The sequence below is a fragment of the Antedon mediterranea genome, chromosome 3, assembly GCF_964355755.1.
Source record: "Antedon mediterranea chromosome 3, ecAntMedi1.1, whole genome shotgun sequence".
Lineage (NCBI taxonomy): Eukaryota > Metazoa > Echinodermata > Crinoidea > Comatulida > Antedonidae > Antedon > Antedon mediterranea.
In genome coordinates, this window is record NC_092672.1 from 26,319,510 (window position 1) to 26,342,660 (window position 23,151).

The 23,151-nt window shown below is 32.7% G+C and overlaps 4 protein-coding genes across 4 annotated transcripts; 1 reads left to right on the plus strand and 3 right to left on the minus strand.

Annotated features, from left to right (window-relative positions):
• Positions 1-1,191: 1,191 nt before the first annotated feature.
• On the minus strand, positions 1,192-4,356 carry LOC140043767 (uncharacterized). Its single transcript, XM_072088242.1, has 2 exons — positions 3,864-4,356; positions 1,192-3,690 (listed from the first exon to the last, which is right to left on the minus strand). The coding sequence occupies exons 1-2, from the start codon at positions 3,888-3,890 to the stop codon at positions 1,978-1,980; spliced, it is 1,740 nt and encodes a 579-aa protein (XP_071944343.1). The 5' UTR covers positions 3,891-4,356; the 3' UTR covers positions 1,192-1,977.
• Positions 4,357-4,797: 441 nt separating this feature from the next.
• Positions 4,798-9,055, minus strand: LOC140045102 (DNA-directed RNA polymerase II subunit RPB4-like). The gene is made up of 4 exons (XM_072089855.1): positions 8,931-9,055; positions 5,718-5,898; positions 5,431-5,526; positions 4,798-5,219 (listed from the first exon to the last, which is right to left on the minus strand). The coding sequence occupies exons 1-4, from the start codon at positions 8,983-8,985 to the stop codon at positions 5,141-5,143; spliced, it is 411 nt and encodes a 136-aa protein (XP_071945956.1). The 5' UTR covers positions 8,986-9,055; the 3' UTR covers positions 4,798-5,140.
• Positions 9,056-9,329: 274 nt separating this feature from the next.
• Positions 9,330-14,011, plus strand: LOC140043768 (sperm-associated antigen 7-like). Its single transcript, XM_072088243.1, has 6 exons — positions 9,330-9,501; positions 10,600-10,756; positions 11,877-11,961; positions 12,236-12,325; positions 12,791-12,941; positions 13,280-14,011. The coding sequence occupies exons 1-6, from the start codon at positions 9,420-9,422 to the stop codon at positions 13,411-13,413; spliced, it is 699 nt and encodes a 232-aa protein (XP_071944344.1). The 5' UTR covers positions 9,330-9,419; the 3' UTR covers positions 13,414-14,011.
• An 803-nt stretch (positions 14,012-14,814) lies between these two features.
• Positions 14,815-21,624, minus strand: LOC140043769 (OTU domain-containing protein 3-like). The gene is made up of 9 exons (XM_072088244.1): positions 21,516-21,624; positions 20,786-21,024; positions 20,152-20,300; positions 19,408-19,520; positions 18,936-19,061; positions 17,723-17,890; positions 16,965-17,067; positions 16,294-16,454; positions 14,815-15,793 (listed from the first exon to the last, which is right to left on the minus strand). Exons 2-9 carry the CDS (start codon positions 20,998-21,000, stop codon positions 15,623-15,625), a joined length of 1,206 nt encoding a protein of 401 aa, XP_071944345.1. The 5' UTR covers positions 21,001-21,024; positions 21,516-21,624; the 3' UTR covers positions 14,815-15,622.
• Between the last annotated feature and the right edge of the window lie 1,527 nt (positions 21,625-23,151).

A 23,151-nucleotide genomic window follows, 5' to 3' on the forward strand; every position in this document is an offset into this window, starting at 1 on the left:
CTTTTTGAACTGTTTTGATGTCAACATGTGGGCATTTACGTGAAATTGTGCACCTCCTATTGTGAATGACGTTAGAGTTGCGCAACGTGATTTACGCGTGATTTAACGATTTTCTCGTTTTTAACTTAGGTCAAAAACCAAATAACATTTTAAATTGAAACTTTGCAAAATTAGTTTTTAATCAATTTTCTACGCGTTTCTTGTCATTTTGAGCATGTCAAAAATTCCCATACGCGCAAATTTTTACGCGCGCGGTGCGCACGTAGCGTTAAGTACATACTTTTTTCGCGTGATTTATGTTTTTGCAGCCTTTTATAATAATTTTACCAACTTTTAAACAATTTCGACTTAAAATTACGTCATACGAGCACGTCGAATTGGTTAATTTGCGCACGTTTTTGATGAAAAAGTTAAAAAATTCGTCAAAATTAGTATGCCTTTTTAGTCGCGTGGACGCGACTCTATAGTTCACTATGTTGGTCGGTCTGTCTGTCGGTCTGTCTGTCTGTCGGTCTGTCGGTCTGTCTGTCGGTCCGGTATCACTATGCATTGTAGCACGCGACTTAATGGCTGTTGGTCTTGTTTATTTTCTGTATAAATACTACACTACTATAATATTGTAAAATGATGAGAAATCATTATGATTAAGTCACCAACCTTCCCACTTGGGCTCATTTTTTTAATCTAGACGCCTGCCATGACGACGTACGTGCATTTTAATGGCGCATGCGCTGCTAAGAAGCCTTTGTTTATTTTGTAACAATGTCTTTGCAGCCGATTCTCGGTACTGTATCTATTTCCGAAATATTATAGGAACATTTGGTAATACAACATCACTACCTTAAACTAACCTTACATGATACATGATAATGAAAGAAATGTATTAATAAATATTCCTATGATACCTCGCAAATAGTAGATAGTTTGTGGAGATACAGCACTCTGGGAATCGGATGGTCTTCGTCATGGCCTGTTATGGAGAGAGCGGTTACTCTGCCCTGTAAAAGACATAACAGATCAGAGTGATTCGAGTCCCTGTGTCCATTTGGCCATGGTAAGAATATGTTATTTATGCGCGCACAAACAGTTATGTTCACTATATTCTCTGCCAATACGCAATGCAAGATATATACAACACATTGAAACTATAGAAACAATTCACAATACAGATGAAAGGATTACCAATTTTAATTTTCAAGTTATATTTGTACAGTGCCGATGCTCAGTGCTCTGTGCCGATATATGGACATGATGACGTCAAATCACTACCATATTATTTGGGTATATCACTACCATATTTGGGCATATCACAGATTTTTTTGTTAAACTAGTTAAACTGTCTTGCCAACGTAAGTTTTATTGGTTTACTATCAAAGAACTACTTATATTATTATACGAATCGAAACCAGAAGAAATGTTTTCATTAGTTTGATAGTGTAGACAGAGGTTATTAAGGCAATTTTATGTTCAACAATTCTTTTCTTTACCGTACCAACGTGTTACATATCTACACAGATGCTCCAACAATCAACAGAATGTTTAAAATAATATTTCCGGGTTTGCCGTTATTATAAAGCAATCCAGTATCAGAAAATAAAGTCGCTAAATGTGCATCTTATAGTTATTCTTATTTTTAGTACACAGTAGAAAACCCCATCCAACACATTTTTATTTAACACTGAACAATCTTTCAATTTCACATGTAAAATAAATATTTAAGAATGTAATGTAGCTATTCTATAACTTATAATATTAAAACGTATGCCTATTCAATTATTGAGTTTTAATCAAATCTAATAAATTTGGTAAAGATTCAAAACAATATCTTATCATCATTTTGTTTTGTTTTTTTATTAATAATGGAAATGTGATACATGAATTATGTAAAAAAAATCTAATGAAAAAAGGTGTATCTGAAGATTCTCATACAAAGACGATTACACTCATTTTATGTAGGAATGAACTGTATTGTTAAGTTTAGTAATTAAATATCTTAACATTGTTTTCTCCACAATTTGCCACAGCTACTCTCCTTGGGTTATTGCTAATTACAGCGATTCCACTTGGAATATCGATGTTATCGTTTATGGCATCGATTCGTTTTATAAATATACCATTCTTATCAAACAATTGTAGTTTATGAATGCTTGCAACTATTATATTTTCATCCCTGTCTATTACTATACATATAGGGTTCCAAACTTTATCATCCTGCTCACCCCCGTCTACAATCGTTTTCATAAACATACCGTTTGCAGAAAACATTTTTATTTTATTAGTACTCCAATCGGGAATTAATAAGTTACCTTCTTTGGTTAAAGTAACATCATGCGGTGAAATCAAACCTATCTTACCTATCAGCTTTCCATCATCAATATTAAATTGATAAACGCAGTGAGCTTCTCTGTCTGCAACATACAGACATTTCGTTTCATTGTTTACTGCCAAACCAACAGGACATTTTAATATTCCTTTACCAAATTGAGTGATAACTTTAAATCTATCATTACACAATACTACATTCTTTCTTTCTGCGTCGCTAAACATAAAATAACCGTTTTCCATTTGATGCATTTTATAAACATGGATATTTGGAATGTGTACAGTGGAAATAAATGAACCTGATTGGCTAAATTTCAGCAATTCATTAGACCGACTTGACACTAACATACAGCCATCTTTATTTAATTTCACATCTGTTACTTTGCTATCTATTTGGAGGGATCCTATGTTGCTAACGGTATGTACAAGTGTTGGTAGAACTGTGATATTCACAGGTGAACCTTTGATGCTAGCAACTCCTGTAGTGATCTCCATCTTCCAATCACCTTCCTCATTGCATTTACTTTTTATTCTATACGTCCCGTTTCCAATGTGTTCTACCTCTTCAATTGCGATGTTTTCACCTGATGGTTTTACGAGTGTAGCAGTCAATACACCTGCATCACATTTGACCACATTTTTTACCACTACTGTAGATATTTGCCCCTTGATAACAGTAATGAATTCATCATCTTCAGTAATACTGAATCTGTTATCAACACTTGTGATTTTACCAAGCCCTTTCGATATAGCACCGTACAACTCTGTGTTTATTGTAAAGTTTGGAGTAAGATTGTTTGCATACGAGAGAAATGTTTCTTTCATTTTATCAATATTTTTTTGAATTCCTTCAATATCCGATTTGTAACTGTTAAGTGTGTTTTTATTTTCTGGTTTGTCTGTCATTTCCTCAACTGCTTTCTTCAGACTTTGCAATTGCATTTGATGAGGTTCGAGTTCTTTCACCTGACTTTTTATAGCGTCTTTCTTTTGCTTACACACAATTTGAAGATCTTTCATTAGTTTCTCGCCTTCCTCTTTAACTTTTTTCACAACAGCAGCTATATGGTTTTCAATCAGTTTGTTTATATAGTCTACTTGAGATTTCAATTCTCCGTCATTGCAAATTATGGAATTGAATATAGCTTCTAATTCCTGTTTGATGTCTTTAGCTGACGTGATAGTTTCAGTTACGTTTTTGTTAAATTCATCGACAGCAACTTTCATGGGCTTGGTATCATGTTTTGCTGTATAACATGTCATAAAATGTTCACAATCCTTGCATGCACTTTTGGTACAAGTTGTACAATAACGCTCCATTATGTTATCAGGATGATCTTGACATCTAAATTTCTCTTGCCCAGACATCTATAACAATTTATGAAATGTATTCTAGATTTTAGCAGGCTAATGTTCTAGTGTGTTATAATAAAATATCTCCTAATACATATTGTGGTATTAGTTTTAATTAACATTATAACTAAATCTTCCAGCTTTCTCTTGTAAATGTTAGTAGTTTGCTAATTAAGTGTGCCACTAACCTTGTTTTCTAGTGCAACTTCCTCCATTCTAACTTTACTTAGTCACCAATAATAATATAGTTTGTAGTAGGCCTAAATGGGGTGCGGTTAACAAAGAGACGTTTGGCATGGTATGCTCACATCACAATATACAAAAGTGTACATGACGTAGGCATATAGGAAATAATTCATACATGACCTTCAACCTGATCACAACAATACATTGTGTTTTTATACTAAATCCAATTCAAGTTGCAGTCAGTTTCGGAGCGAGACGCGCTAATATTTGTAAAATGAAGTCGGTGCTGACCTTAAAGATGTATTTAATAATAATGTATTAATTTTTACATTTTTTTGTTGTTGAATATGCCATTTTAATGTCACATAATAGTTATCCACTTTGACCAAAAATTACCTGAAAAAAACTGTAATTTAAAGCAAAAAATGGTCAAATTGGCTGCCAGCCAATGGATTTTTGGTTGAATTTACCATTTATTATGTTATTTTACCGGTGAAAACATTTGTTAATATTTTTTTTTCTACGGAAGTGATTAACTTTATTAAAACTACAAACTAACCTATTCAAAGTCTGATTTAATTAATCTTCATTTTTCATGTTTTTGGGGCACAATACATTTTTAACATCTGCTTTGTCTTTTGCATTGTTAAAATCTGGCAGTCAATTAGATATCCAACTATGCAATGGCATCGTCAGTTTCGAAGAAATTCGTCTAAAAACACATTTTGCCGTAATTAAAATATGTACTAACTCGAACGCAACAATATGCGTTGAAGAAATAAAAAGTGGGACGACGATCCCTAGACAAAAAAAATTACTACCATTCATTTAGCAATGGTTTATTAAAAGTTATAAATTACACGTAATAATTTTAATGTTAGACCCACAGTGACTTAATCTTTACTTGATTTTTTCCATCAAATTTACACTTTAATCACACAATTTTCATTAAAAATGTATAGCAATATCATACTTAATATTAAAGTTTTTACATTAGATAAGCAATATTTACAGTTATACGTTACAACGTTATGCCTCAATATTTGTCATACAGTACATGTCTGGTGCTTGGTTTGATAGCAATATTATTTCATAAATATTGTAGAGATGGGCGTTAGATTTTCAAATAACCTCCTCAAATAGTAAAAGTTCACGAACGGCAGGTTGTAGATATATAGTGCTGATGAAACAAGTTTGGTCTTGCAGTGAAAATGCATGGAGCATATTTTATTGAACATGTGAAAGAAACATTTAATGCCAGTAAAGTTTTTTTGCTAGTTCAATACTGAAAGCTCCTCTTTGTTTGAATGTTATCCAACATTTCCTGCATATCTTCGTCTTCAAATCGGCTTTCCAAGCTTTAACAAAAAAAATGATTTATTACACACAGCAATCATAAATAAATCATTTTGTAGGAGGTTCCGACACATTTTTAAATTGATATGCTATTTTTCACTACTACTACAAATTCTCCAGAAATATCCTGGAAGATTATGGTAAAAATTCTTTGATTCAAAGAGAAACATATGCCTGAAGCCAGTATGTTGACAGAAAAGGTAATTGTCTTACCTTGGTACCAAAGCTCTGGCCTCTTCTGCAGTGTCTGGACAAAGGTTGGCCAGTGATGCTACTTCAAATTTATGCAGCTGTTTTTGCTTCATTAAACTGAAACATAAAATTAAAGTTTGTGTAAAGAAAAAGTTATTCAGTGTTTAACCAATTAATTACAGTATGATGAGATAATAATATTCATTTATATATTAGACTTTACAAGCCACACATAAACCCAGAGAAGTACTATTGAAGGGAGAAGCTAAAATTGTAATTTTTTGATTTAGAAGAATTAAGATGTTTACCTTCGAACATCAGCAATCGTTTCCCGGTTTTTAAAGCGTGAAAATCGTTCTGTGTACTGTAATGTTTTCATGAATACTTCACTTAGCTCTTGTTCATCTTCCTGATTCTCATTTTGTGTCTTACGATGTTCCAACAACATTCTTACTTCTGAAATTAGCAAAGTTTCTGCTTGCTCAAATTCTGTAAAACAAACAACAATAATCACATTTTTAATAAAATGTACTTTTATTTATCGCCGTTGCTAAAGATACGGTACCGTATCCATGCTTTTAAAAACTAAAGATACGGTAATTATAGAGGGCGCTTCCGTTTGCTAAAAGTACGGTAAAATTGCATTCCTAAAACTCGTACCTAAATATAAAACTCGTTCCTAAATATAAAACTCCTTCCTAAATATTAAACTCCTTCCTAAATATTAAAAACCTAACCCTCTAAATAATCTCTCTTAAATTAAAAACTAAAAAAAAAAAAATTAAAAAAAAGACGTCAAGAAGAGTATCGAACCTACAACCCCTTAGGCCAAAGCCTCACCACATGGCCACTAGGCTACACAGCTGGCTTGCAGAAAACCAATGCAATAACCTATTTGATTAACATCCACATTACATAGCGCCCTCTATAATTACCGTACCTTTAGTTTTTAAAAGTATGGATACGGTACCGTATCTTTAGACATAGCGTTTATTTATATTTATAAACTGATGATGTAAACAAGGAACTTTAATGCATTTTCATGGCATTTCTACTACAGTAGACCTACAGTAGGCCTAGGCCTAGTCTCTATTTATCCGGGCCTACTAAAGCTTGCCCTCTTAACGCGGTCACAGTGCATATCGGCCGCCAGTCATTTCGGCCGCCGGTTATGGAACGCCTAAAATCATGAAACGCCAAAAAGGACAAAATATGTATTGTTCATTTCGGCCGCCAATCGTCAATATTGTTAATGTATGGCACGCCTCAATTATAAAAAATGGTGTATACATGTGCCTATCCCCTGAATAGACGTCCGTATTCAAACAGCAAGCAGCAATCAACAAAAACGATCATACTTTTTGATTTGTACAGAGTTGCGCTATTTTACTGTCATTCGCCGGCTTCTTCCTGACTGAGCCCTACAACCTCTCAGCCCCCCCCCCCACACAACAACCACTGTGTTAGTGTTAGTTAAAACTACTAAACTAATGATTTACACGGTTTTTTTATCATATCGGTCGCGTTTGAAATCGGTCGCCCTATTTTGTATGGAGCGGGATGCATGCTAGCGGGATATACATTTTCTTCATTTATATAGATTTAATTGATATTTTTTAGGGGCTAGATTATTTATGTGGATATTTTTTATTTGGTTATCAATCATTATTAATTTTAAATGTATTTCACAGGTATCTTTCCAAAATAGTCATTTCTAAACACGTTTAAATATTAAATTAGGTAAATAATTATATCAGGCATATAATAATTTACCTCCAGTTATATGTACTGTAATTAATATATTATATAGAGAATATACGTCTGTCCTTTATTATGCAAACAATTACGTAAAAGAGAACAATTTATTTAAAAACAATAATTGTTACAATGTATAGCCCGTAAAGCCAGCGTATCCATTGTTATACTTATGCATAGGCCTACTGTGGCAGATTATATCATGTCGTTAACAACATACTTTTCGATCGATCACATAATTTTTATTTTTTTATTTTATTTACATACTTTATGTAGGATAATATTATTAAGTGTACAATAATAATTGTTGAGACAAATCACGTGTATACTTTTATTTCTAATGTTTAAAATAGTTGTTAGTAAAAATGATCATTATATGCGGATGGTTAAAAGGCGAGTTACTGAAATAAACCCCCAAATAAGCCATATTGGGGGAGATGCGCCTTCTATGATCGTGCAGCTGTTTCCTCTAACAATGCGTTATTTTGCTGACGGGGTTTCCCCTTTTTAAAATGGCCAGGTAAAGATGACGTCTATTACTAATAACCATACTTTTAAAACGTCTATAGGCCTCCTGCACGTGTTTTTGTGAAACGATGTATATAATTTACGTATACTGTACGTCGATACTATAGATTTTAATTTGAAAAATATCTTTTATTTCTTTATTTACAATAACCATTTAATGTAAATAATTAAGTAAGTAGTCTCACATAACATCCATATGACGTTCGTAAATCTAAATGTTTAAATATCAGTACCTCTTTGAGAATCGTGTCCACCTTTATTATCCATACATTATTCTCACATCTATCATTGTACATCATAGACATACTGTAGGGCTGGTAGATTGATTTATAACGGAATATTATCTATATATTTTATTATTATCCTAAACCATGCTCACGTCAGAGTGGCGGATATCGAATGCAAAAATCATCATCATGCATCAAATTCCTTTATTGCATAAACCTCATTGAGCTGGTATCCACTTGCAGGTATAGAACGAGTTTCGTAATTAACTGTGATTAAAAAATACGCAATAGGCGCGTCTACTTGTTTAACTATTAAATTATTATTTATTTTCAAAACCTTAAACAACGGCATGCTAAAAGAACACATTACAATTCATTAAAACCTGTAAGATAAAATGGAAACACAAATTATTTATAAATAATGAGATAAATATTAATATTTACTGTACTTAAAAAATAACGATCGAGGTTTAAAAAAATGTCAAACAGTATTATTAGAAATTCCAATATTCACAATTAACTAAAAACATAATGACCGTTTTCATTAAAAATGTATCTAATGCGCCATATACAAATTAGCGCGACCGATATCAAACGCGACCGATATCAAACGTAACTAATAGGATAAAAAGCGTATCTAGCGGCGCTCCATACAAAATACCGGATGTTTCTTTTATCGCGACCGATTTCATCTGACACCATTTACACACGTCTATTCAGGCGATAGGCACATGTATACACCCTTTTTGACAAGTAAGTAAGTAACAATACGTTAACAATATTGACAATAAAAATTCTGGCGGCCGAAATGAACAATACATATTTTGTCTTTTTTGGCGTTTCATGATTTTGGGCGTTCCATAACCGGCGGCCGAAATGACTGGCGGCCGAAATGATCAGACACCCTTAACGCTTGCTTATGCTAGGGCCGAAACCCGACCTAGCTCAGGCCTAGTTTGTTAATGTAGAGCCTCCTTTTTAGCCCTGTTTTCATCCCGTAACATACTGTACCTTTTGGAAATTTTAATTCTGAAGCATCTTCTTCTATTTGCTCTTCAGTCGCCATCGTATTATTAATTAGCTTTCTTTAACTGTAAAATGTCTGGTTTCTTTCTTTCCGTCCTTCTCTTCAAAAGGGGTTGTGGTCGTGCGTTGCAATGAATTCAATCGTTTGGAATTCGTTTACAAAACGTGTATTCTCGTTTCGTTTGTAAAGCAAAGCGAGTTTAATTTATAGATTGCATGATTGCTTTTATTTATTAAGTTATGTTTGTTTTCTTCAAAAACCTTTCGCAAAAAAAAGCTGGAAAATAAAAAGGTTTAAATATTAAATTATACATTATTTTTTTTGTTAAACGCGTCTAAACGTACCTATAATTATTAGTAATATTGTGCTGCCCTCTACCATGGGTTAAAGTACAAAATCATCACAACAATTTTTGCGGGGGTCTATTTTACTTTTAATTTGTCCCAAAAATAGAGTTAAATTTTATTTTTAGGATGGCCGACTTGCTAGGAAGTATACTAAATTCAATGGAAAAGCCTCCATCAGTCGGAGAAAAAGAAAAAAAGCTTGCTAAAGGTAAGTTAGTAGTATTACGCCAAGGAGCTAGCTTTTTAGCTACTGCTGTTGCACACAGCAGGACAGCCAGGCCTCTTTTTCTAGATTGGCTATAGGCCTAGCCTAGGCCTATAGGTATGTATATGTAGGCCTATGGGTTATCAGACGATCGGGCCCAAATCGTGAGACTATCGGGCCCATCAAGGGTGAAAGACGATCGGGCCCACAGACGATCGGGCCCAGTCCCAGACGATCGGGCCCAAAAAACAAGACGATCGGGCCCAAAACATTCTCGGGAAAATAAAAAATAAATAAATACTTACTTGTTTACTTGTTTACTTGTTTCCCGTACACTTTCGTCTACGGGATCGAGGCGAAGCACTCAGTGCTTAAAAGCCCCTCTTAGCAATAAAATCATATTCTATATAGTATAGGGTGAAAACTTCAGCGGGTGGTTAGACCATGCGACGTTAAGTTTTGCTTACGCGAATACAAACAACACAATAATAACAATCAAAATCAATCACATTTATTCATAAATCGAGAGTATTGGTAAGAAATTCTTAAAACCCGATCGTCTTGGGCCCGATCGTCCGTGGTCCCGATCGTCTGTTCCCCCTAGCTAGGCATAGAATAGGCATAGCCGTTACTAAATTTAGTTTAAAAAAAAGTTAAAGCCTAATAAATAGGCATAGCCTTTACTATTAGAGAGAACCTAGCAGACATGAGCTGCCCGAGTGGATTGGAATAAAAAAAGACTAAAATTGTAATAAGACTCGAATCGTCGAGTATCAGATAGGTAGTCAAAAAAAAGTTTATGCATTAATAAAGAAGGAAGATGATGATGAAATGTATGATACAGAATAAACAGGTTTATACAGACTTTTATCATATACTGAAATTTCTGCGAATAGGCCTATATTATTTGCCCAAGTAAAGCTGCACAATTAAAAAGTGCGCAAATCGTGCAGCATAATTAACATACTTAGTCCTTGTGTATTGATCATGATTGTATATTGATCCAGGCTAACGCTACTGTAGATATAAAGTGATAATATGCTCATCCATTAGTTCAACCAGTATTAATTAAAAATCGATAATTCTAAATTTAATTTTCAGAACGAAAAGCTAAACTTGAAAAAATGAAAGAAGATGATCGAAAAAGGAAGAATGCTTTTCGGGAGAAAATAGAAGAAAGAATAAATGCATTCATTAACGACAGTAAAGAGACGAGATTAAAGCTAGAAAATATGGACAAAATGTGTAGAAGTATAGTGTAAGTCGAGGCGACGGCAAATCCAATCGAACGTCAATGTTTCGTTTTTATGCGGCTCTGCGCATATCGATTGGTGCTTGGCCGCGTGGAGCATCGTGAAAACGAAACATTGGCGTTCGATTCGCCGGACCGGAACCGTGCCGGAACAGGTGTGGAAGACCCTTCCTTAAGTCGAGGATCTTTCACTGGTGGTGACCTTACCAAATCATCAGTCGTTTCATTTAAGTTTGTGTTATTTGTAGATGTATTTTTATTGGTAAAATACCAAGTATTTATTATTGCTAAAATTGCAAAATAACATCCAAAATTTGAGTGAAGTTTTCATCCTGATTTATTTTTCAAGTTCAATTATATAGGCCTATTTCACATTCATAACTTTATAATATACAGCTCAATACAATAAGCTATAATACATTCCAAGCTGGGTTACCAAAAGGGCTACTGTATATATATTGATACAAGGTTATTAAAATAATGATAATAAAATGATGATTGAAATATTATGATGCAATCTTTCATTACTAACTACTGTAAATTGAGCTAATTGTCTGTGTGTGGGACCTTTGCAAAGTGTCCTCTTAGTAGGGGTGTCCCTGTAAAAGGGGTTGGCTGCAACATATTGCCTCTTTCACAAATCAAAGAAAGTGTCCCCTAAATAATGGTGTTCCCTTAATAATGGTGTTCCCTTTATAAGGTTTTTGTTGTTCAGGCTAAATTGTCATACATTAAAAATACATTGTCCCCCTAAAAAGTTTATTTTGAATATGCCATTTTAATGTCACATAAAAGGTATTCACTTTGACCAAAAACTGGATCGAGAAAAAACAATTATTTACCCGAAAAAGGTGTAATTTAAAGCAAAAAATACTTAAATTGTCTGTCAGACAATGGTTTTTGGTTAAAATTAACCATTTCTTTTGGATAGGTGAAATAATTATTGATTTTTTTTTTTTTTTTAACTGAAGTGAATACTGTAACTTTTTTTAAACTGAAAATATGGCCTATTTAAAGTCTGATTTCATTAATTTTCATGTTTTTGGGGGTCAATGCATCTTTAAAATGTTTAGCTTGTTGTAGATTCAAACAATATAATAAATGTAATATAATCTTTATTATTTAGCCATGATATCGCTGATGTAGCTGGTTTAACATCGTTTTCGTTTGGTCTCACAGATGATGAAAGATATGTTATGTTATTTAAAAAGGTAAGATAAGATAAAAGTGAGGCTAAATGAGAAATGTTATAAAGACCTGGTTTCAAAAATGGGTTTCTAAGACTGAACTCCATAGCTCAAATTATGCTTCCCTTTTGTTTTTTCTTGTACACAATGAAAATCTGTTAAAATCATAACAAGCAGAAGGTTTGATTTTTGGTTGAAACAGCCTTCTCTCTTTCTCACAGATTTCCTCCTCTTTATCTGGGCAGTTTCGAGTTTACCTAAAGCTGCTCATAATTTACTAATTTTAAATATTTTTCAGGAATATGCTCCTACAGATGATGAGTTGGAAGCCTATAGACGAGGAGAAGAATGGAATCCTGAAATTGCCAAGGAAAAAGCGAGATTGAAAGTTAGTGATGAGAAATAACAGTTAATTTAAGAGTGCAGGGTTCTATGAAAAATATATAGTTTTTTTATTCAGTCTCTAATTTGAATGGCCCTACAAAACATAGTGTCCTATATGTTATTCATTTAGTTTCTAATCTATATTATAAAACTAAAACATCATTTTTTTTTTATTATATTATTTTACTAAAATTTAACCCAACTTTTGACAAATTGTTATGATAATGTAATTAAATTATTATAATTAATTGTATAATTAATTAATGTATGCTTACATTTCATTGATGTAAATTACATCTAAATTACTTTCACATAAAAAAAAAAAATTTAATCGTAAGTAATTAAAATTAACCCGCTGGCTCAATTATTAATATATTTATTTTAAAGTTTATTTGGTATAGGTTACTATTTTACTTTATCATGTGTTTTTGTAAAATCAAATTTTTCATTTTATTTCCCTTTTTTTCAGGAATTGGAAGAAGCTGAATTATCAAGCACCTCAAAGAAGGAAAAGTTTGTGCCTGCTACAAACTACAGAGATAAATATAAAAAACTTATAGGTGAAGAAAGTGCAAAAGAGGCTGCTCATAATTTAACACCCAACAAGCAATTCGGATTCGGTGAGTTTTGAATAATTAAATCAATTGCACCAGTATAAATTTAGTAAAAGAATTACTCGCTCCTAACCGGACATCTCTTCTTTACCTCACTTCAATACCTCACTACCCCTGAAAGTTTTTTGTTTGTGAGAAAAACTGTAATTAATTTCCAACTCTCTGAGCTACAATATGTCTTAGACATTTCTATCGCATGATCATTGGTATTGTGACTTTTAACAGGTTGCCTGTCGGGACATAATTTGTGGGTGGCCTTGGGAGGTCGGGTAGGCAATCCCTGTTAAGTACACATTAAAGCATTTGCTCGATTAAATTCCTATTTTTTGTTTTCTTTATTCAAGTTCCAAGTGCAAATAAAAAGGACAAGCGATCTGTTGAAGAAACGTTGAATGAAATCAGAGCGAAGAAGAAGTTGAAACAAACTGCAAATGAAAGCAATAGTGAAGAAGCAACAGTGTCATCAAGTACATCTTGATATAGTTACTAAGCAACAACAACAATGTGTGGTTGCTACACATAGACACCAGTATGGGAGCGAACACAAATAACATTGATACCTTATTGTGTATTATTGCTAAATAACCAGCAAAAACAGCAATACAATGTGTTTATCAATTGGTATTTACTTGTTGCTATGATGGCCACCTCCGCTGTAATTGCAGGAATATTTTCCAGGATATGTGATGAAGCATATCAACATTGGTGAAACTAACATTGATTGAATTACTGTACACGCTTCCCTGATTGAATTTGATATTTCATGGTCTGGGAAATTTTGGTTAGAAAGTGTTATTCACTGCAGTACATATGCTTATTTGACTGGAGTGCTTTTTATTTAGACTGAGTTTAAAAGCATCAACTATTCGATACCACAGTAGAAATCTCATATTTCAGTATGTCTGTCTATTAATACAGTTGAATTTTCCTTTGCGGACCCCAGTAAGCTTGTACTTCCTATATAATCAGTTAATTTGGTAATCTCTTAATTGTTAAAACCTCCCATAGTCACTCATTCATCTGTTGTTTGTTCTTCCTATCTAATCTATTCAACTAAATAAAATTACTCGTTTTTATATACAGTATAAACAATTGCCTTTAAATAATAAAAAGCTTTTTGAGCTATATCAAATCTCCCCATAGAGTGGCCGCAGACATTTGTTACTACATTCTGATCTTACATGAAGTATAGGTGTATAGGACCTATAACAATAATTAAATAACCAGTTATTTAAAAAATAAAAGGGTAAAAAAATTACAACTATAGTACAGATAAATTATTTGATGATGTGTGTGCATATATGATAACCTTTTTATAGAGCCATAGTAACCAGTTATTAGAAATAAAAGGGTAAAAAATGTCCATTTAAAATTTTTTTAATGAACATATCGACATTATAATATTTGCATTTAGGTAACATGTGTAGACCACATGACATAGTAAACTGTTATTTTAAAAGAATAAAAGGATTTTCGAAAATTTTCCTGTACTATAGTACAGAGTTATTTTTAGAATTTTTTGGGGAAAAATTATAGAAATATCGACTGTTGAGGTAAAATGCGCAGACCAGATTATATGATTCAGCGCATGTCAAATTATGATGGTTATTTTAAAAAATATAAGAATCGAAATTTGGCGATTTCCCTGTTGGTTTACTATAGCAGGGATTATAGTCTATGAGGCTTGCTAGCGCTGAATACTATTCAGATCTTTACGAACATTATGGAAACATAGATGTCTGTGACATCTAAGGCCTTTTGGATCAAGTTTAGAAAGAATCCTTTTTTAGAGACTCAAATGACACTGAGATCAGTACTATACATTCAGTGTTAACCTAGTCTACACTAGCAAACTTTTTTTTCCAAAGCTTGCTAGTGTTTAGACAACTTTTTCAAACTTCAGGAACACAAATTTTTAGAAGTTAGGACGTGTACATTTTTGGTATTTTAATACTTAAAAATAGTTTTCTGAGGTTTCTGAACTTAAGAAATTACAGTCTTTGTAGTCCTGCAGGTGGAGTAACTAGTAAGTAACAAGTTTAGACAGGAATGGCAAAATTCTCCAAACAGTAGAAAACTCTAAGTTTGCAAAGTTCAGTAAAGTATATATATATATACTTTATTGCACTGATGAAGGGCTAGTGTTGCCCGAAAGCTCTGCTAACTTTTCTGGCTGTTTTACTTAATCGTTTTGATTTAGCTTTTTGCTTTTTTTTTGTACAACATTGTCATTTTTTCAGTAATTTGCCTTTGGATTTATATATAAGTTTGCTAGTGTAGACAAGGCTTAATGTATGGTGAAAAATGAAATATAACTAGAGGGTGCTATAATATTTTGAAAAATATATCAACTCATAGAGGGCGCTATTGAAAATGTAAAGGTATCTATTTATAATGAATAGTAAACATGGGTATGTCAGACGTACCAAAGGCGAAAAATACAATGCCAGCTCATTATTTCACTTATTAAACAATACATGAATTTATTATAAACATCTTGCAGACCAATACTTAGCATATTTTTTTATTTTTCTTTATTTACAGTAATAGAAATTAGAAATATCGGGATGAAATTGCATTTTATTGGGAGATATGACTTAAATTATTGAGAGATCATTATCTGGAGAGTTGGGAGGTCTGGCTTAATGTAAGTAGTGTAATGGCTTGTTTAACTATTGTATTCCTATCTATATTGCAAGGGATTGTAACCCATCTAAAACTAAAGCATTTTCATCATTATCATTTTCATTTGGTGATGATGCCTGTGTCCCTTGTATACGCTGTTTATGCCTCTCTGATTGTCTTTCTTTTTTCTCTATTCTGTTTTGCTTCTTTCGTTGTGCATTTGTTAAACGGGTCTGTAAAAGTTTTAAAAAAATTTCCTATTATTAAAGGCCATGTGCAGGCAAAACATTTCTATTGATTATACATTTATATAATCATGTTACTAAAGGTAATAGTTTCACCATGTTTCATACTTTTTTAAATTTTGCTTGCGTGTGTGGTTTTTTTAAAATGAGCACTTTCTTGTCAGGTTTGGGAGTGAAAGCATTTAAAATAAACAGTAAAAACCTACCCTACCTTGTTGTACACTAATTTTCAAAGGGTTATGAAAAATAAATGGTGGGGCGAAAATTGTTATCAGTTATAATAGGTAATGTAACTTTAATTGATTTAGTTTCTTTAGTTAATTTTTAGTGTTTTAATGATGGCACTAGTTAGATTCTAGACAGAAATTTGGCTTATACATGACATTCCATTACTAATACTTGAATGCAACAAATTCAAAACACCCGGTGGTGATCTACTATACTAAACATGAACAAAAATATCCAATGCTACTTATTTGTTGACTTACTTCATTTTTCTTTGACTTTGTTCCTGTATTCTGGCTTTTTCCTTTATGTGGATTTTGTTTGTTTTTTACAATGTTTTCATTCGCATCGCCAAATATCCTCGACCCAGTTCCATTCGTATCCCACAATCCTCCACTATCGCTGTTGGATAATAATGATCCATCTGAAATACATAATTAGTATTTCCTTTTATATATAAAAAAACCCTGTTACACAATATCCCACAATCCTTAAAGATATATTTTCCCCATTAATTTTTTCAAATTCTGTTTACATTTTTTGTGGAATATGCCATTTTAACGTCACATACTGTAGTTATTAACTTTAACCAAAACTTACCCTGTACCTGAACAACTTTTAACTTAAGCAATATTAAAATTGTCAGATGGGTTTTTGGTTCACTTTAACAGTTCATTTTGTCTTTTTATAAGTTTAACCATTGTTTTTGTTGATTTTTTTTAACGGAAATAAATAACTTTACTTGAAACTACAAAATGGCCTATTTAAAGTCTGATTTTAGTAATCTTCATTTTTAATGTTTTTTGGGAACAATACATCTTTAACAGATTACTTGGATGGCTGGTTTGAGTGTACCTTCCTTTATTCTTATGCTGATGGTACATGTGTAAATATTTCTACGGAGCATATTTTCAAAAATGGGAAAATACAATACCTTCTTGTTGATCTGATGACAACAACAAAGCCATAATGAAGTCTACAGTTGATGGAACATCATAAAAATGTTCTTGTAAAGTTTCTCGTACTAAATTTACATCCTATAAAAAAAATTAATTGAGTCATAATAATAATTATTTAACAAATCAAGCAAAGTTTCTTTATGTAAATGTTACAGTTGACAGAGAGTGCCCTACGAGCAGGTATATATAATTCATTTTTTCTATTAATGAATTTGACATTCTTTTCTCCACATGTTGCATTTCTGTTAAAACATCCGAGGGCATAAGAAGGGATACACCTTAATTAACAGTTTTACCTGTACAGTAAATATTAATTGAAGCATTGTAACGTTTACCACCCAAACTGTGTACAGTGATTTAGTAAATATCAATCAACAGTTTCTTCTGTAAATATTTTCTAAAGCATGGCATCTTTTACCAGAATTTTTAACAGTGTTAAGTATCAATCAACAGTTTTTTCTGTAAAAATTGAGTGAAGCATCGCAACTTTTATCAAAATTGTTCACAGTGATAAGTATCAATCAACAGTTTTTCCCATAAATATTCACTGAAGCATGGTAACTTTTTGTGCACAGTGATCACAAATCAAAATATATTTTTGTAAAAAGTCAGTGAATCATGGCAACTTTTACCAGAACTATAATCAACAGATTATTTCTGTAAAATTCAGTGAAGCACATTTTTTTTTTTCAAATTACCTGTTAGCCCAATAATTCAAAAATATTCAAATTACCTGACAACCTGTTAGCTCAATAATTTGCATAATACTCATTTCAATATCATCTATTTCACCATTGCACAGATCTGAAGGCCCTCCACAAGCACCCTCATGTTTTATATTTTCAGATTTCTTTTTTGACGTTTTCGTTGTTAGAGAACCACAGGAAACACTAGTTGGTAACTGTAAATTAATCAAGAAAAAACATGAAATTATATATCATTTACTGAATAACTCAGAATGCAAAGAATTGTTTAATTGGAACCATTTAGAGAATGTTTAATATTAAAGAGATATAGAAACAAAATAAAGGTTAGGTATCCAATTGGAAGAAACATTTTCTGTTGGCTTGATGTCCAATGAGTGTATACAAATGTTTATAACCATATGAGTGTATACAAATTATATGAATGTGTTTAGATAGCTATTTCTGAAAAGAAAAAAACATATATACTTTTATTTTTGTGTTGTGTAATTCTGCATGATCATAACACTGTGTATAAAGGTTAAAAATAGAGAAGTGTAAAAATTATAAAATAACGAAAAAAGGTAGAAAACGGAAATTTTATATGAGACTGTAATACTTATGAAAGATTAAATGAAAAAAGGTGGTGTTTATCTACAAAAAAATCGATACATATTTGGTGCCATAATATATATTGGCATAATACTATGCTTGCCTCCATGGCATACCATTATAATACAGTAATTATTATAAATATTAATGGCAAGATTTGTTTTATAAAATGACATTTTATGTTTGGATGTGTCAATTGAAAAGTATAGCACAATTTGGTTTGGTCTTGCTTTTATATATTAAATATTAAATTTGTTTTCACCTCTGAGTTTATAGTACTGTTGCATTTGTTTGTTTGTTTGTTTGTTTTATCTTTATACTGGGTGACCTCTTCAGTCAAAGACTGATCTCCCAGAGGGCCCAGTTGGTGATCAGTGGCTGTGATGTACTAATACACCGGTGTAACCCCCCACTCGTCTCGAAAGATGTACTAGGTTCTTTAAAGTGCACACGAGCAAGTTGTGTACACTGGACCTACGGTTTATAGTCCTTATCCGAGAAGACTCGTTCTACCACCAGAACCATGGAGTGAGTGAGCCTCGAACCCCTGCCGATGTTATGGCTACGTGATTACGGTTCCACTGTCTTAACCGCTCGGCCACTCACTCACTCATTATCCGTAGTATTTTCTACTTGATAACAAATACATACCGAAGGTGTTTTAAAATGTGTTGGTTCATTGGTATTATCACATAGCTTGCGTACGCTTGAATAATGATCTCCATTGTGATAGGATATGTGTAATTCTCTAGACCCTGGTGCATCATTACCACTAACCTGAAAATACAAGAAAAACAAAAGAGCTTTAAAGTTTTTCTTAGGCAAGGTTGACATTGCATATAAATTATTATTTTTTATCAGCTTGGTTGGCTGTGATTCTTGTCTCCGGGACGAGGAATAGATAGCTAAGTAAGGAAACTAGGCACAAAGATTCACTGTCAACAAATGAAAATAATTAGTTAGTTAGATCATCATCATCAGCCGTGTTTCTGCCATAGTGAACGATTTCTAGCTGCTCCCTGCACTTTCTATTATGGTAAATCTTCGTATATGATTGTATATACAGACTTTGTTATTGTAACTTAGTGTATACAGTATGTATAAAGTTTAGGATGTTTTTTACCCTGAATACTGGAGCATTGAGTTGGTGTATGACGACTGTGAGTTCCTTTAGCCTGGCAAATCCTACAATTGCATCATTGCCAGCGTATGTTCCTGACTTCCGTAGATTAGAAACTGTGAAGAATATCAATTAATTAATAGTTTGAGAGTAACATTTAACATAAATAACACAACAAAACAAGATTGATAATATAAAAAAAAGTGAGACAAGCCATTATAAAAATTCTATATTTCAAACATTATTTGTTTAGGAATCAAAAATAATTAACAGTGTGAAATCTTTAGGTGCCAAGAGTGTTGAGATGGAAGATTAATTAACCAATCATAACTAATAGGATATTTAAATAAATCATGAACCAATAAAAATAAGTCCAGCTAATAATTATAAGCCTGGGGAAAAGCTTTACATGAACAACTAAGTTGGATGACAAAGCCCCTTTGTTGAACAATGGAGCATGTTTTTTATAACAAAAGAATTCAAGTTTTACCAACAATCACATCACTATTAGTATTATTGTAAATAAAAAAAGCCTAAATTATGTTTAAAGGTTTGCATGGCAAAAATCAATATGATTTATGGTATACCACATACAGTATGTAGTTTTGAAACTGTTGAGTTTCTCAACATTTCAATTAATCTGCTTCGATCATTCTCAGGACTGAGAGTTATAGTCTAGAAAAAAAGGTTTAGAATTTGAACAGTCTTTTCCGAATATACATGGTCTGTTTTTAAACATTAATTTACCATGTCTTTCAAACGGAACATCATCTTCCACAAAGGGCTCAAATAATTCACGATGATCTATTATGTATTGTACTGTGTCCTCCCTATGATGCAAATGGTTTCTTCCATGGCCTTCAAATTGGTCACCAAGTGCTCGAAATAAACAGTTACTGGAAAAAGAAATATTGTTAAAGTTCATTAAAATACAAATGTTTAAAGTAAGAGAATGGGCATAAACCAAGTCCGGATTGGTGTCGGTTAAGTTTATGCATGCATATTTTTCGCAGAAACATACAAAGTTTAACACCAACTTGTATGATTTGGCTGGCATCTTGATTGATATGGTTAGGAAGGAATTACGGTGAGGTTTTTTGTTGCTTTAACAATATTGTCTTTACTCACCATTGTCTTTTATTGGGTACATGGTTAAGCTAGTATAGTACATTCACACTTGAACAGAAGATGGTGCCGTTTGTTAAATAATGGAAAATCATATAAAGAATTAAACTGCACCATCTTCAGTTCTATGAAAAGTGTGAATATAGCTCTACTCTCACTTGCATAGAGGAAAATAAATTTGAATGTGGTTGACGCCCATTCTCTAAAATACTGAACAATATTTCTATAATAGTATTTATATGGAATCTGTGCATACCCATCTCCAGGAATGTCTCGTAATTGTAAACATAGAGTTTGTAGTTGGGTTGCAAAACCAGCAAAGTTTTCGTCGTCTGCCAAGTATGATTTGTCTTTTCTTTGTTTTCTGTAACCTGACTTAATAGCTCGCTCATCACGTTTTCTTTCTTGTTCGTCTTGTCGTTGACTTTTCGTCTGTTTTCCTTTACTATAATTCCTATTTTGCTGCGTCATTTTTTATCATTCTTCACATATTTTCTGCAAATAAAAAAAATACAATGACAAATTTCTTATAAAATTTAAATTATGCATATTGCTATTCTATCTCAGAGGTTCGTTTTGGGAGGTGATCATTTGGGAATGAAGAATAATTTAAAATTTCAATTGTAAGTAATACACTACTAACAATAACATTATGAGGGTCGAAACGACCATAGGCCTATATAGAATATACAACTCTCAGACGGCGACGGTTTGGTTTCATAATCTAGGACTCCTAGCTACAGAGTAGTACAGTTAGGGATCTTATTCTAGGCCTAGGCCTAGATAGATAGTCTAGCCTATGCCTACCTAGAGTAGTAGTACTTAGTAGTAGGCCTAGGGCTAGGCCTAGCCTAGTAGCCTACTAGTAGTAGGCCTAGGCCTAGGCTATATTATTATTACTTAGACTACTACAACTACTACTAGGACTAGGCTAGCCTATACATACTTTGCTAAAACACTAAAAGTAACACAAAAGAATACTACACCTTATAGGTTATTGCAAAGGCATTCCAATCTTAGTTTTTAGTACATTTATTACTCAACAAAGTGAAATGACGGAAATTTTGTTTTTATTTTTAATCACAGAAATACTAATGTCATGGTCGGCTGAGCAGCAGTAAAACGCTATGGAACGTCAAACACTGGCAATACAAATTACGAATTATATAAAGATAAAGCCTCTTATCTTTATTTTTTTGTTAAAGTATTATACATTCATTAGAAGTTAGCATAATAGAAGAATTATTCTAAATAACTGACAGATAACATATAACTGTAACTAAAATAATGAAGTTTATTTGTAATCCTAATTGCGTCAACTATTTTCCAATAAACGCATATATCACTTAACAAACGCAATGTGACGTACGAAATGACCGACAAAAAAAATTGTTAACGAGTTACGTTTTTATCGTGTCGACGATAAAAATCAGACCACGAAGGTCAGTTCCAGTTCCAAAAAAGAATACTTTTTACTAAATATGGTTTCTGAATCACAGCATAATATTTAACAGTATGTTTCCTATGATATTGAAGTATTTATACGTAGGCCTAATGCAAAATATCGCTTATAAAAAATGCTAGGCCTAGGGCCTAGGCTACTAGGCCTACCTACCTCTAGAGGGTAGGCCTTTTTAGCTAGGCCTAGCTTTATCCCCATCCACCTCTCTAGCCTGCCAGCCACCTGTCCTAGCTAGTAAAAGCCTCTACTCTAGAGGCCTAGCCTAGCTAGGGCCTAGCTAGAAGTCTACCTAGCCTATTCCATTGTAGTCAGTGAGTATGGCTACTTGGCCCGGGCGGGGGCTGGTAGTGTAGTGTGGCCCTATTTCATGCATGATTTGGTTATATTTTACGAAATTGAAATTCAGAATTGTATTTTTCTTGCACAATTTATTTTATTTGTAAATTAAATGTTAAGATTGATTGTGCTGTCTCTGACTCTGGTGGGTTGGTTGAGAAAAAATGTAGGCCTAGGCCTAGGCCTAGTTGTGTTTGTGTAAAATGCACTTTTTTCGCACAATTCAAAATTTTGCTAGGAAATCCTTGCACAATTTAAAATTGTAAACAAAGTATGCATTTTGATTCCTGATTCATGTGTCTGGCTATGAAAATGAAAGAACATTAACTATTAAATTCATTGGGTACTGAAATTTGACTAAATTAAGAATAATTTGCTACTGTAGTAATAGGCTGTACTTTTACTTAATTAGAATTTATTTATATTAGGATCGTTAATGTGTATTTTATCTATCTTTATGTACTGGATGTCTAAGGATGGATAAGCAAGCCTGCGAGCTACAGTGATTTTAATTGCTTTTGCTTATCCTTGCCTCCTTAGATTTCCACCTGTCTTGTTTTATTTCAATTTTAAAGGCTAAATAAAGAATGAATGAATGGCTTAAAACTTGCTGGCCAGTTTACCCAGTTGTACTGCTAGAAACATTGTATTAAGTACAGTATTAGGAATTGGTAGAAAAAAAAAAACAAAAACACATACAATATTTTCTTAAGGCACTAACTCTTAGTCAAATGTATAAAATTGTTGTAATTTTTTTTTGTAATGGTTTGTTTTTTATCCAAGAACCTGTACCTGAGTTAAGTCAATCTTTAAACAATCTTTTT

What these genes read in the sequence shown, in the direction of transcription:
- LOC140043767 (XM_072088242.1), bottom strand. Translation starts at nt 3,890, where the DNA reads ATGGAGGAAGTTGCACTAGAAAACAAG. An exon ending in AAGTTGCACTAGAAAACAAG is followed by an intron (nt 3,691 to 3,863) that starts GTTAGTGGCACA and finishes AAATTGTTATAG; the next exon opens with ATGTCTGGGCAAGAGAAATT.
- LOC140045102 (XM_072089855.1), bottom strand. Translation starts at nt 8,985, where the DNA reads ATGGCGACTGAAGAGCAAATAGAAGAAGATGCTTCAGAATTAAAATTT. An exon ending in AGAATTAAAATTTCCAAAAG is followed by an intron (nt 5,899 to 8,930) that starts GTACAGTATGTT and finishes TTTGTTTTACAG; the next exon opens with AATTTGAGCAAGCAGAAACT. An exon ending in ACGATTGCTGATGTTCGAAG is followed by an intron (nt 5,527 to 5,717) that starts GTAAACATCTTA and finishes TTTATGTTTCAG; the next exon opens with TTTAATGAAGCAAAAACAGC.
- LOC140043768 (XM_072088243.1), top strand. Translation starts at nt 9,420, where the DNA reads ATGGCCGACTTGCTAGGAAGTATACTAAATTCAATGGAAAAGCCTCCA. An exon ending in ATGTTATGTTATTTAAAAAG is followed by an intron (nt 11,962 to 12,235) that starts GTAAGATAAGAT and finishes AATATTTTTCAG; the next exon opens with GAATATGCTCCTACAGATGA. An exon ending in CAACAAGCAATTCGGATTCG is followed by an intron (nt 12,942 to 13,279) that starts GTGAGTTTTGAA and finishes TCTTTATTCAAG; the next exon opens with TTCCAAGTGCAAATAAAAAG.
- LOC140043769 (XM_072088244.1), bottom strand. Translation starts at nt 21,000, where the DNA reads ATGACGCAGCAAAATAGGAATTATAGTAAAGGAAAACAGACGAAAAGT. An exon ending in CGAGACATTCCTGGAGATGG is followed by an intron (nt 20,301 to 20,785) that starts GTATGCACAGAT and finishes TTCTTTTTCCAG; the next exon opens with TAACTGTTTATTTCGAGCAC. An exon ending in TCAATGCTCCAGTATTCAGG is followed by an intron (nt 19,062 to 19,407) that starts GTAAAAAACATC and finishes TTGTATTTTCAG; the next exon opens with GTTAGTGGTAATGATGCACC.